General features: G+C 39.3%; 1 protein-coding gene across 2 annotated transcripts in view; it reads left to right on the plus strand.

The window, feature by feature from the left end:
* abcc3 (ATP-binding cassette, sub-family C (CFTR/MRP), member 3) overlaps nt 1-15,316 on the plus strand; it is an 88,422-nt gene that overhangs the window by 46,785 nt on the left and 26,321 nt on the right. For both annotated transcript variants that reach the window (XM_084433520.1, XM_084433519.1), the window contains exons 13-22: nt 2,637-2,783; nt 3,848-3,935; nt 4,067-4,133; nt 5,597-5,723; nt 6,119-6,295; nt 7,274-7,441; nt 8,788-8,974; nt 10,423-10,531; nt 11,650-11,806; nt 13,492-13,699. In XM_084433520.1, the coding sequence (XP_084289646.1) occupies nt 2,637-2,783; nt 3,848-3,935; nt 4,067-4,133; nt 5,597-5,723; nt 6,119-6,295; nt 7,274-7,441; nt 8,788-8,974; nt 10,423-10,531; nt 11,650-11,806; nt 13,492-13,699 (1,435 nt within the window). The remainder of the gene's footprint in view (nt 1-2,636; nt 2,784-3,847; nt 3,936-4,066; nt 4,134-5,596; nt 5,724-6,118; nt 6,296-7,273; nt 7,442-8,787; nt 8,975-10,422; nt 10,532-11,649; nt 11,807-13,491; nt 13,700-15,316) is intronic.

Genomic DNA, 15,316 nt, shown 5'->3' on the forward strand with positions numbered 1-15,316 from the left:
GGAAACACAAAAGCTACCCAAACACTGGGTTGTTACGTCTGACCTAAGATCTGGGTAACACAAAAGCTACCCAAACACTGGGTTGTTACGTCTGACCTAAGATCTGGGTAACACAAAAGCTACCCAAACACTGGGTTGTTACGTCTGACCTAAGATCTGGGTAACACAAAAACTACCCAAACACTGGGTTGTTACGTCTGACCCAGGATCTGGGTAACACAAAAACTACCCAAACACTGGGTTGTTACATCTGACCCAGGATCTGGGAAACACAAAAGCTACTCAAACACTGGGTTGTTACGTCTGACCCAGGATCTGGGAAACACAAAAGCTACCCAAACACTGGGTTGTTACGTCTGACCCAGGATTTGGGAAACACAAAAGCTACCCAAACACTGGGTTGTTACGTCTGGCCCAGGATCTGGGTAACACAAAAACTACCCAAACACTGGGTTGTTACGTCTGGCCCAGGATCTGTGTAACACAAAAAATACCCAAACACTGGGTTGTTACGTCTGACCTAAGATCTGGGTAACACAAAAACTACCCAAACACTGGGTTGTTACGTCTGACCCAGGATCTGGGAAACACAAAAGCTACCCAAACACTGGGTTGTTACGTCTGACCCAGGATCTGGGAAACACAAAAGCTACCCAAACACTGAGTTGTTACGTCTGACCCAGGATCTGGGAAACACAAAAGCTACCCAAACACTGAGTTGTTACGTCTGACCCAGGATCTGGATAACACAAAAACTACCCAAACATTGGGTTGTTACGTCTGACCCAGGATCTGGGAAACACAAAAGCTACCCAAACACTGGGTTGTTACATCTGACCCAGGATCTGGGAAACACAAAAGCTACCCAAACACTGGGTTGTTACGTCTGACCTAAGATCTGGGTAACACAAAAGCTACCCAAACACTGGGTTGTTACGTCTGACCTAAGATCTGGGTAACACAAAAGCTACCCAAACACTGGGTTGTTACGTCTGACCCAGGATCTGGATAACACAAAAACTACCCAAACATTGGGTTGTTACGTCTGACCCAGGATCTGGGAAACACAAAAGCTACCCAAACACTGGGTTGTTACGTCTGACCTAAGATCTGGGTAACACAAAAGCTACCCAAACACTGGGTTGTTACGTCTGACCTAAGATCTGGGTAACACAAAAACTACCCAAACACTGGGTTGTTACGTCTGACCCAGGATCTGGGTAACACAAAAACTACCCAAACACTGGGTTGTTACATCTGACCCAGGATCTGGGAAACACAAAAGCTACCCAAACACTGGGTTGTTACGTCTGACCTAAGATCTGGGTAACACAAAAGCTACCCAAACACTGGGTTGTTACGTCTGACCTAAGATCTGGGTAACACAAAAGCTACCCAAACACTGGGTTGTTACGTCTGACCCAGGATCTGGATAACACAAAAACTACCCAAACATTGGGTTGTTACGTCTGACCCAGGATCTGGGAAACACAAAAGCTACCCAAACACTGGGTTGTTACGTCTGACCTAAGATCTGGGTAACACAAAAGCTACCCAAACACTGGGTTGTTACGTCTGACCTAAGATCTGGGTAACACAAAAGCTACCCAAACACTGGGTTGTTACGTCTGACCTAAGATCTGGGTAACACAAAAGCTACCCAAACACTGGGTTGTTACGTCTGACCTAAGATCTGGGTAACACAAAAACTACCCAAACACTGGGTTGTTACGTCTGACCCAGGATCTGGGTAACACAAAAACTACCCAAACACTGGGTTGTTACATCTGACCCAGGATCTGGGAAACACAAAAGCTACCCAAACACTGGGTTGTTACGTCTGACCTAAGATCTGGGTAACACAAAAGCTACCCAAACACTGGGTTGTTACGTCTGGCCCAGGATCTGGGTAACACAAAAACTACCCAAACACTGGGTTGTTACGTCTGACCCAGGATCTGGGAAACACAAAAGCTACCCAAACACTGGGTTGTTACGTCTGGCCCAGGATCTGGGTAACACAAAAACTACCCAAACACTGGGTTGTTACATCTGACCCAGGATCTGGGAAACACAAAAGCTACCCAAACACTGGGTTGTTACGTCTGGCCCAGGATCTGGGTAACACAAAAACTACCCAAACACTGGGTTGTTACGTCTGGCCCAGGATCTGGGTAACACAAAAACTACCCAAACACTGGGTTGTTATGTCTGACCCAGGATCTGGGAAACACAAAAGCTACCCAAACACTGGGTTGTTACGTCTGACCTAAGATCTGGGTAACACAAAAACTACCCAAACACTGGGTTGTTACGTCTGGCCCAGGATCTGTGTAACACAAAAACTACCCAAACACTGAAAAAATAACCCAAAAGGCTCAACCCAGGATTTGGGTAGAAAAAACAACCCAATATTTTTTAGAGTGTGAGGAAAATGCAAAATGTTTCTCTTTGATATGCTGTAGATCCTTATCTAGGCGTCAAGTTGCCGGCTCATGTTTCAAAAGTGCATTAGTCATGACGTATGTAGGAAACATGACTAATGCTGAAAGTGCATGTGAAAACCATGTTTTTGTTGCTGAAGTCTAAATTTGAACCTGTAATGAGTGTGTGCTTGTGCTCTTGATGTCCTTCAGGTGGCCTTGACCACGTTTGCTGTCTTTGTGACCGTGGATGAAAAGAACATCTTGGATGCGGAGAAGGCCTTCGTGTCCTTGTCTCTGTTCAACATCCTGAGGTTCCCGTTGAACATGCTTCCACAAGTCATCAGCAGCATCGTACAAGTGAGCTTTCACTTCATCACGCTTCTCAATATTACAGATATTCACAGTTTAATACAACTTTAGAGCTGTCACAGACGCTGTCGATTAACACTAAAAATTATATATAAACATTACCGTTCTTAAGAGTTTTTAATGTTTTTGAGTCTCTTTTGCTCACCAAGGCTGAATTTATTTGATCCAAAGCACAGTAAAATGAAGTAAATATTGTGAAATATTATTATAATGTAAATCATCTGTTTTCTATGTGAATATACAGTAAAGTGTAATTTATTCCTGTGATCAAAGCTGAATTTTCAGCATCATTACTCCAGTCTTCAGTGTCACATGATCCTTCACAAATCACTCTAATATGATGATTTGATGCTCAAGAAACATTTATGATTATTATCAATGTTGAAAACAGTTCTTATTTCTGTGGAAACTGTGATACATTTTATTTTTCAGGATTCTTTGATGAATAGAAAGTTCAAAAGAACAGCATTTATTTGAAATAGAATCTTTTGTAACATTATAAATGTCTGTACTGTCACTTTTGGCCAATTTAATGCGTCCTTGCTGAATAAAAGTATCTATTTATTTCCCCAAAAAAATTCTTACTGACCATAAACCTTTGAACGGTAGTGTATAACATTACAAAAACTTTCTATTTTTTAAATTAAAAAAATAAAAATAAAAAATAAAAATAAATAAAAATATTAATTTTTTTTTTTTTATAGAAAGGTTTTGTAATATAATAAATATAAATAAATATATCTTTAACAGCTTTATTTCACAGATAATAATATAGAAATAAACAGCTTTATTTCACAGATGACCGATGATGGCAGACAATTATTTTGCCTTACTTTTTCTAAAACTTGGTCAGTTCTGAATATATAACATATGTTATATATTCAGATCTGACCTAGTTTTATGTGGCAGATTCATGCATGTTCAGTTCTGATTGTTGAAACGATTGCGAAATATTCAGCACAGTATATTCCTGGAATGAGATCATCTTTCTGATGTGTTGTGAACTAGTTCTGTCCCACTTCTCGACTCATGGTTGTGTAATCTTTCGTCAGGCCAGCGTGTCTCTGAAGCGCATCCAGGATTTCCTGAATCACGATGAACTGGATCCAGAGAGTGTGGACAGAAGAAACAACACCTCCGGTAGTTTTACAAGCAAACACAAGCGTCACTTGATGAGAACGGCTCTTGTTCTCATGCTGAGTCATTGTGAAACCTCTGTTCATCATGACTGAACTCGCACTTCAGCTTACTCACGCTTTCTCTCTCTTCAGAATATGCCGTGACGGTTGTCAATGGGAAATTCGCATGGGCCAAACAAGACCAGGTCACTCTTGACAAGTAAGAACTCAATGTTCACTAAACACATTCACTCGTAATGTGGCGTTCGTACCTACATCTGTTGTTATCCTCGTTCTAATGTAGATGAATCCAGAGTATGAACCCTTTTCACAGATTGTGATCTAAAGTTGTTCCAAACCTGTATGAGTTTCTTTCTTCTGCTGAACACAAAAGAAGTTGATGGGGCTTCCAGAGTGTTTTAGTGCTGGGCAATGATTAATTGTGATTAATCGCATCCAGAATAAAAGTTTGTGTACTGTGTATAATTATTTTGTATATATAAATACCTACATGCATGTATATATTTGCATGTATATACTGTATATATTTATACATAATTTATATTATATATAAATATAAATGTTTCATATATTAATAACACATTTGTCTTAAATATATACATGCATGTGTGTGTATCTATATACACAAAATAACTATACACAGTACACACATACGTATATTATGTAAACACATTAATCGATTAATCGTTTCCCAGCACTATATTTTTTTTTATGACATAATTTTCATTTTTGGGTGAATTATCCCTTTAACAATCTTAAATCTAGCACAGTTTAATATATATGTTGTAGTTTCTGTTCACCACTATGGAACTGGAAATGTGAAAAGGGTCCATTCTAAATGAGGGGGGCGTGTCAGCAGGTCCTAATTAGCATAACACACACCCATTATCTCCATATAAGGGCGTTGCACATGACTCCAGTAAAGCCAAGTGTGCACAAAACAAACACACACTTTAACAGAGGCCTAGACTTCACTTGATCGACTGCATTTTATTGCAGAATCTTTTTGAGAGACACAAGATACACTGTTATGTAGTATTTTATAATAACAATTTATATAAAAGCACTTACACCTTCCATGTCTCTGAGTTATTTTCACATGCATGTGGTTTCAGAAAAAAACTGTGAAAATATTTAAGCATCAATATTTCTGTGTGAAAACATTTTCATGCATTTTTTTTCCGCACGAATATATGCATGCACACGAGTAAATGAGTCAGAGCTTCAAATGTATTGTTGCAGCAGAAACACATGGTTTATGCGGTATTAAACTAACCTAACCTTGCAATATTCTGGAATATCTGTATTTATATGCCACCACTTAGAAAGTGCAAAAAATTGGATTTATATGCTGCCAATTACCATGTGCAATATCATTATTTATATGCCGCTTTCAAACTCTTTTTAGTGCTAGATTTTAATGCACGTTGTAGCATTTTTTTTGTATATTTTTATGAGCCAGTGGAACGGAATTTTGTTCATATGTGTAATCTATCTATCTATCTATCTATCTATCTATCTATCTATCTATCTATCTATCTATCTATCTATCTATCTATCTATCTATCTATCTATCTATCTATCTATCTATCTATCTATCTATCTATCTATCTATCTATCTATCTATCTATCTATCTATCCCTCTCTCTCTCCTGTGTGCAGCATTAATGTGCTGGTGCCTCAGGGCTCTCTGCTGGCAGTGGTGGGTCACGTGGGCTGTGGGAAGACCTCACTGGTGTCTGCTCTACTGGGAGAGATGGAGAAGCTCGAGGGCCAGATCTCCATACGGGTGAGGCTTCTTTACTACCTCACAGATACAGATCAGCAGCAGCAGAAGGTCCTGTGTGTGTGTGACACACACACACAGTAATCAATGCATGCGTATGTGTGCGTGTGCGTATGTGTGCGTGTGTCTGCATGCATGCGTATGTGTGCGTGTGCGTATGTGTGCGTGTGTCTGCATGCATGCGTATGTGTGCGTGTGCGTATGTGTGCGTATGTGTGCGTGTGTCTGCATGCATGCGTATGTGTGCGTGCCGTGCATGCATGTGTGCGTGTGTGTGTGTATGTGTGTGCGCGTGCATGCATGTGTATGTGTGCGTGCCCTGCATGCGTGTGTGTGTGTATGTGTGTGTGTGTCCAGGGTATTAATCTGTCTGGTGGTCTGCTCTCCTCTTCCGGCAGGGATCGGTGGCTTATGTCCCACAGCAGGCCTGGATCCAGAACTCCTCTCTCAGGGACAATATCCTCTTCGGAAGACCCTACGAGGAGCAGAAGTACAGGCATGTGCTGGAGGCCTGCGCGCTGACCCCTGACCTGGAAGTGCTTCCTGGAGGAGACCAGACTGAGATCGGGGAGAAGGTACAGGGAGTTCAGTCCACTTCTCAATAGTGCTGTGGGCTGTGAGTTTAACACGCTCATTTAATGCAGTTAATTATATAAAAATATGCTGTATAGTATTTAATATACTTTAATTATAAGACATTTAATCATTGGTTTTCTTATCAAAGCAATTCTAGCAATGCAATTAATTACCAAATACAAAGCCTGTTTTCACAGCAAATATTTGCAATGAATTATATTAATTTATCAGCATATCATATAATTAATCACATTAAAATGAACAAATTGAATGTGTGCAGGACATAAATCTGATGCATGACTTTTAAACTTTACACTGTTTTTACAACAACAACAAAACTGTCAGTTTAACACTTATTTAGTAGAAACAATTATGTAGAAACATATGTTATACACTACTTTATAGTAATTAATATTATTTATTTTTTAAATATGCATTTAATCATTCCTGGCCTGTATATGCAATCAGATGTCCACTGAAGGCAAGCTTGGAGAACCCAAATGCAGTTTATTCAAAATATTCTCAAACAGTCCAAAAACAAAGGCAATCTGATGTGAACCAATCAGAACATGACACATCAGACAAGGGAAGCACTACACATGATGGCAAGGGAATCACATAACAGGAAACAACCAAAACTAGACGTGACAGTATATCAATTCTGTAATTGTTTTTCTTATCATCTGAGCAATTCAAGTACAAAACATGCAACAAATATCAACTATAAACAGTGTTAGGGGAAGTTTTAGAAGTAATGCGTTACAAGATTGCATTACTCCCTAAAAAAGTAACTAATTGCGTCTGATTACTTTACTTGTAATGTGTTACACTGATTAGAAATGTGATTTTTTTTGCAATTCATTGGATTAATCTGCATATGATATAATTGATCATATTTAACTGTAACAGCTTTTGCCATAACGTTTGGTGTGTGTGTGTGTGTGTGTGTGTGTGTGTGTGTGTGTGTGTGTGTGCAGGGCATTAATCTGTCAGGTGGTCAGAGGCAGAGAGTGAGTCTGGCTCGAGCGCTGTACAGCGAGTCTGATGTGTTTCTGCTGGATGATCCTCTGTCTGCGGTCGACGCTCATGTTGCCAAACACATCTTTGACAAGGTCATCGGGCCTGAAGGGGCTCTCAAGGGAAAGGTACTTATTTATTATCTATTGCTGTCTGATATTTATTTTAATTTCACTTTTTAAGTGATTTTAGCTGTGCCTATTAATCAGTTTGACTATAGAATGTTTGCTTTAAAAAGATTAGAACGTAATTGGTCATTCATCTTTATAAAACGGCTAGTTCCAGTCCTGGATTCTGATTGGTCAATAGCTGTGTTTCACCCAATGGTTCTATGTATCACTACACAACACCCCTAGCAACCACTCTTAGCAATGTAAACATAGGCTATGTTCTTATTGATATTGTTCATTGAAGCTTATAGATCGAGTAAGCGAGTGTAACGTTACCTGCATTTACAGTATAGCGTTTTACTTCAGGATGTCAGTCCTATATTCATAATAAAAAAAAATCTGTTTGAATGTCCGCTGCTATATCTTGTCCTTTTAACAGTTAAGGGGTTTCCCGTGACATTTGTCTGTTGTCTTGTCACAAATTCTTTCAATATAAAAGTCTCCTCTACTGACTGACTCACTCATTGCCGACTCACAAGACAGTGTTTGCCGCCATCTAGTGGTGAAATAATGTATTTAACTTCTGTTGCTGTTCACGTTCAGGGACTATTTTTTCCAGCGGAAGGAAGGCTTTTAGTGATTTTACTTCGTGAAAATTGCATTGAAACATATTTTTTGGCTTTAATATTTGTATTGTGTGGTAACCGTTTTATAAAAGCAATGAGGCACTCGAGGCTAGTGCTGTATCGTGAATAAGTCACGGCTGAAGGGGTTAAGGTTCGTGCACACTGAAGGCTGGCCATTAAAGGGTTAATTCACCCAAAAATGAAATGTTGTTCAACCCCGTCAGACTTGCGTTCATCTTCTGAACACAAATGAAGATATTTCTGATGAAATCTGAGAGCTGTCTCACTCCTCCATAGGCTTCTCTGTAATCGATATCTGCCATCCCAGAAAAGTTAGTAAAGACACCGTTAAAATAGTCCGAGTGACGACAGTGGCTCAACCTTAAGCTTATCAAGCGACGAGAATACTTTTTGTGCGCAAAAAACAAACAAAAATAAGGACTTTCTTCAACTCTTCATGTTCTTCTGTGTGTCTCTGAGTGAGTTCACATAGTGTAACAGCGCAGCGCTTCTGGGTTGTACGTCAGAACGGAGGCTCACTATTGGCCAGCATCACACACATGACCAGCGTCGGCCAATAGTGAGCCTACGAAGACGAACGAAAGTCTTACGGGGTTGGAACAACATGAGGGTGAGAAATTACTGACAGTATTTTCAGTTTTGTGTGAGTAACCCTTTGGTGACGCTGGTCTTGGCCTCTAAACCCCCGGCTGAAGTGTGCCGCTCTCTGTCCCGCAGACGCGTGTGCTGGTGACGCACGGCATCAGCTTCCTCCCTCAGGTGGATAATATCCTGGTTCTGGTGGACGGGGGCGTGTCCGAGGCGGGGTCCTATCAGGAGCTGCTCCAGCAGAACGGGGCCTTCGCCGAGTTCCTCAGGAACTACTCGCTCGAGGACATCATCGAGGACCAGGAGGAGCTCACACGTAAATATGACGGGGGAAATAATGCTGGAAAATATTAATTTATTTATGCTGAATAAATAAATATTAGATATTATTTATAATACATACATAAATCCATCCATCCATCTGTCTATCTATCCATCATTTTATCTATCTATCTATCTATCTATCTATCTATCTATCTATCTATCTATCTATCTATCTATCTATCTATCTATCTATCTATCTATCCATCCATCATTTTATCTATCTATCTATCTATCTATCTATCTATCTATCTATCTATCTATCTATCTATCTATCTATCTATCTATCTATCTATCTATAATCTATCTATCTATCTATCTATCCATCATTTTATCTATCTATCTATCTATCTATCTATCTATCTATCTATCTATCTATCTATCTATCTATCTATCCATAATTTTATCTATCTATCTATCTGTCTATCTATCTATCTATCCATCATTTTATCTATCTATCTATCTATCTATCTATCTATCTATCTATCTATCTATCTATCTATCTATCTATCTATCTATCCATAATTTTATCTATCTATCTATCTATCTATCTATCTGTCTATCTATCTATCCATAATTTTATCTATCTATCTATCTGTCTATCATCTATCTATCATCTATCTATCTATCATCATCTATCATCTATCTATCTATCTATCTATCTATCTATCTATCTATCTATCTATCTATCTATCTATCTATCCATAATTTTATCTATCTATCTATCTATCTATCTATCTGTCTATCTATCTATCTATCCATAATTTTATCTATCATCTATCTATCTATCTATCTATCTATCTATCTATCTATCTATCTATCTATCTATCTATCTATCTATCTATCTATCTATCTATCTATCTATCTATCTATCATCTATCTATCTATCTTCTATCTATCTATCTATCATCTATCTATCATCTATCATCTATCATCTATCTATCTATCTATCATCTATCTATCATCTATCTATCTATCTATCATCTATCTATCATCTATCTATCATCTATCTATCTATCTATCTATCTATCTATCTATCTATCCATCATCCATCTATCTATCTATCTATCTATCTATCTATCTATCTATCTATCATCTATCTATCATCTATCTATCATCTATCTATCTATCTATCTATCTATCTATCTATCTATCGATCTATCGATCTATCATCTATCTATCATCTATCTATCTATCATCTATCTATCTATCATCTATCTATCTATCATCTATCTATCTATCATCTATCTATCATCTATCTATCTATCAACTATCTATCTATCATCTATCTATCTATCCATAATTTTATCGATCTATCCATCATTTTATTCTATTCATCATTTTATCCATCCATCCATTAAATTTTTATGTATAATACATGAGTATTAATTTGTTTATTTCTGACTTATTTTGGTTGTGTTTGTATCACCTGGTCTCCTTCAGTGTCTCTGGTTGATGAAGAGGAGGATTTCCCTGACGATGCTCTCAGTAATCACACAGATATGGTGGATAATGAGCCGGTTGTGAACGAGGCCCGCAGAAAGTTCATGAGGTACACATGCATATTTAATGTGTTCTCGCTGTGCCAGTTGTGACTTCTGCTTTTATACACACTTCTCGACGACAGACGTGGCTCTCGGCAAACACTGCTTCTCTCTGCCCTCCGCCTGATGATAGACAGGGCAGTTTGTTGTGTTTCCGCTTAATATCACATCAGTTGAATATTAATGAAGCCGCGATGGAGTCAGTAACTCTAGCGGCACACTAGCTTCATCTGGTGTGCATTTTATATAAAAAAATATTTTATTATTTGAATTTGAACTGATTAAAAATGTAACATTCACTACATTAGACTCGGCCTCCTTTGCACTAAGATTAAAAATAGCGTTGAATGGAAATTTCTGAATACAAGAGACTGTTACTTTAAAGAGGAAGATCATGATCTTCAGGGGGTTAAAAATATCCAAAATAATAATCTGAACATTTCTTAAAATCTTAAAATCATCAAAACCAATAGAGTTTATATATCAGTTTTCTTCACAGTGTGTGTGTGTGTGTGTGTGTGTGTGTGTGGTCTGAGAGTACAGTATATATATCAGTGTTGTTCTGTCACTCACAGGCAGATCAGTGTGTGTGTGTGTGTGTGTGTGTGTGTGGTCTGAGAGTACAGTATATATATCAGTGTTGTTCTGTCGCTCACAGGCAGATCAGTGTGTGTGTGTGTGTGTGTGTGTGTGTGGTCTGAGAGTACAGTATATATATCAGTGTTGTTCTGTCACTCACAGGCAGATCAGTGTGTGTGTGTGTGTGTGTGTGTGGTCTGAGAGTACAGTATATATATCAGTGTTGTTCTGTCACTCACAGGCAGATCAGTGTGTGTGTGTGTGTGTGTGTGTGGTCTGAGAGTACAGTATATATATCAGTGTTGTTCTGTCACTCACAGGCAGATCAGTGTGTGTGTGTGTGTGTGTGTGGTCTGAGAGTACAGTATATATATCAGTGTTGTTCTGTCACTCACAGGCAGATCAGTGTGTGTGTGTGTGTGTGTGGTCTGAGAGTACAGTATATATATCAGTGTTGTTCTGTCACTCACAGGCAGATCAGTGTGTGTGTGTGTGTGTGTGGTCTGAGAGTACAGTATATATATCAGTGTTGTTCTGTCACTCACAGGCAGATCAGCATCATGTCGAATGACCCGGAGAACCCGAAGAAAATGTCACGGCGCCGGCGCTGCAGTGAGAGAAAACACTCAGAGCCACCGGTGGAGAAGGAGGAGAAGAAGAAGGAGAACAAGCTGATCCAGGCGGAGACCACAGAGACCGGGCGGGTGAGTGTGTGTGTGTGTGTGTGTGTGTGTGTGTGTGTGTGTGTGTCAGACGGAGAGCAAGCTGATCCAGGCGGAGACCACAGAGACCGGGCGGGTGAGTGAGTGTGTGTGTGTGTGTGTGTGTGTGTGTGTGTGTGTGTGTGTGTGTGTGTGTGTGTGTGACTGGACGGGTGAGTGACTCTTGACTGCCCTCGTCTGGAACACAGGAACCATCACAGGCACGTTCAACAGATGCAGGATTGCTGGAGACTGAAACAGCGTTCTGTAATAAGCATTACATATGTTAGATAAACGTCTTTAGCTTAAAGGAACACACGACTTTTTGGGACTTCAGCTTATTCACCGTATCCCCCAGAGTTAGATAAGTCCACACACACCCTTCTCATCTCCGTGCGTGACGTGTGTGTGTGTGTGTGTGTGTGTGTGTAGGTGAAGCTGAAGGTGTGTGTGTGTGTGTGTGTGTGTGCAGGTGAAGCTGAAGGTGTGTGTGTGTGTGTGTGCAGGTGAAGCTGAAGGTGTGTGTGTGTGGTGTGTGTGTGTCGGTGAAGCTGAAGGTGTGTGTGTGTGTGTGTGTATGTGTGTGTGTGTGTGTGCAGGTGAAGCTGAAGGTGTGTGTGTGTGTGTGTGTGTGTGTGTGTGTGCAGGTGAAGCTGAAGGTGTGTGTGAGTAAGTGAAGCTGAAGGTGTGTGTGTGTGTGTGTGTGTGTCGGTGAAGCTGAAGGTGTGTGTGAGTAAGTGAAGCTGAAGGTGTGTGTGTGTCGGTGAAGCTGAAGGTGTGTGTGTGTGTGTGTGTGTGTGTGTGTCGGTGAAGCTGAAGGTGTGTGTGAGTAAGTGAAGCTGAAGGGTGTGTGTGTGTGTGTGCAGGTGAAGCTGAAGGTGTGTGTGTGTGTGTGTGTGTGTGTGTGTCGGTGAAGCTGAAGGTGTGTGTGAGTAAGTGAAGCTGAAGGTGTGTGTGTGTGTGTGTGTGTGCAGGTGAAGCTGAAGGTGTGTGTGAGTAAGTGAAGCTGAAGGTGTGTGTGTGTGTGTGCAGGTGAAGCTGAAGGTGTGTGTGTGTGTGTGTGTGTGTGTGTGTGTGTGCAGGTGAAGCTAAAGGTGTGTGTGTGTGTGTGTGTGTGTGTGTGTGTGTGTGTGTGTGTGTGCAGGTGAAGCTGAAGGTGTGTGTGTGTGTGTGTTTGTGTGTGTGTGTGTCGGTGAAGCTGAAGGTGTGTGTGAGTAAGTGAAGCTGAAGGTGTGTGTGTGTGTGCAGGTGAAGCTGAAGGTGTGTGTGAGTAAGTGAAGCTGAAGGTGTGTGTGTGTGTGTGCAGGTGAAGCTGAAGGTGTGTGTGTGTGTGTGTGTGTGTGTGTGTGTGTGTGTGCAGGTGAAGCTAAAGGTGTGTGTGTGTGTGTGTGTGTGTGTGTGTGTGAGTAAGTGAAGCTGAAGGTGTGTGTGTGTGTGTGTGTGTGTGTGTGTGTGTGTGTGTGTGTGTGCAGGTGAAGCTGAAGGTGTGTGTGAGTAAGTGAAGCTGAAGGTGTGTGTGTGTGTGTGTGTGTGTGCAGGTGAAGCTGAAGGTGTGTGTGTGTGTGTGTGTGTGTGCAGGTGAAGCTGAAGGTGTGTGTGAGTAAGTGAAGCTGAAGGTGTGTGTGTGTGTGTGTGTGTGTGCAGGTGAAGCTGAAGGTGTGTGTGTGTGTGTGTGTGTGTGTGTGCAGGTGAAGCTGAAGGTGTACTGGGAGTACATGAAGGCTGTCGGGCCTCTGCTGTCGCTCTTCATCTGTTTCCTCTACGGCTGTCAGAGCGCCGCTGCGATCGGAGCGAACTTCTGGCTCAGCGCCTGGACCAACGACGCGCTGTCCAACCGAACGCAGGCGCAGGTGGAGATGAGGGTCGGCGTGTACGCGGCGCTGGGCATTTCTCAAGGTACGGTCATGTGATCAACCACACAATGCACACTGACTGACTGACACACACCTGCTCACATCACTTCAAACACACATGCTGTTTCACTGGAGGAAAATATGAGAGATTATAAAGACCGACTCTTTTCTGTTTAATGACAGGCTGCAGTGAACGCGAATGTCAAGCTTCAGAAACAAAACAAAACTCATAAAGATAATTAATAAATGCAGTATATATACAGGAAATGATGTCATTGGCTCTCAGGACTGTGTCAAGATAAAAAAAAAAGATAATACATTTATTTAAACACATTTTTCTTAAGTACTGTATATACATGCATGTGTGTGTATTTATATATACAAAACAATTATACACAGTACACACACATATATTATGTAAACACAAATCTTTATTTTGGATGCGATTAATCGTTGCGCAGCACTAATATATTACATTATAGGCTATTATTAGATATTATATTACATTACATTATATTATATAAGATTATAATTATATGTATTAAATACTAAAATTAATAGTAATTAATTTTTCATGACAAGTTTTAAAATGTCATGTGGTGCAACTCTCCAAAAACATAATATTTATGAAATAGTAATTTATATGAATTCAAGAGAGTTTAATTTTTTAATTTTTTAATTTATATATACAAATGTTTTTTGTATAATATTAAAATGGGTTAGTTTGAGTTTGTATGTTATTGTGCATGACTGTAATATCCATATTGAAAGCGAAGGATAATTTACTTCAAATCTTGTAAATAACCTGCTAACCTGTAAATTCTGCTGCATGTAAACAATGAAGTATATATTTCATGAGAAAGATTGTCAGATCTGTCACTCATTATGTGTTTAAAAAAATTATAGTTTTTATTTGAATATTTGCTTATATCCATTTCGTTGTGCGGGCGAGACAGTAGACTCTCTCCGCCCACACTCTCTTCTGATTGGCTGTGACTTGTGATTGATTTTGTCACATAGTGTGTGTGTGTCTGTATATATATATATATACAGTATATATATAAAATAGAAAAGTAAATATTACAAATAAATTTATAGTTATGATATATAATATATATATTTAATTTTATGAATTTTATATTCCATTTTTTTAAACTGCATTTAGACTAAAATAATTAATATATTTTAATAATGATTAATTAATTAATTATATAATGTTTAGTTTGACGAGCAACACATTCTGAATGTTCAGCCCCTGCTTTTACAGTTTCTGTTTTTGCTCTGCTATAAAATAGAATAAAAGTTTTTGTTCTGTGCAAATTAATTTAAAATTTTGACTCCTATATTTGTCATTGACCCAATAATTGTTTCAGTGCTTAATTTGTGTTTTTTAACTGCACTCGTTACTGCGATCTAGTGATGTGAGAAACAAAGCTTTTTAAAACATTGATTCAATTGAACCAAATGATTCAATGAGTCGAATCGCTATTACAGCATAACAAGAACAAACCAATATGTAATCTATTAAATGCAATTAACAAATCATCTAATAGCATGAAGTGTCTCTATAGAATGTGTTATTTTATTAAATCATTGTTTTACGGAGATCTTGGTTAATCAGACCAATAACCACAACTCGTTTTTATACAAATGAGTCATT

Source organism: Rutilus rutilus (genome assembly GCF_951802725.1).
Source record: "Rutilus rutilus genome assembly, chromosome: 16".
Lineage (NCBI taxonomy): Eukaryota > Metazoa > Chordata > Actinopteri > Cypriniformes > Leuciscidae > Rutilus > Rutilus rutilus.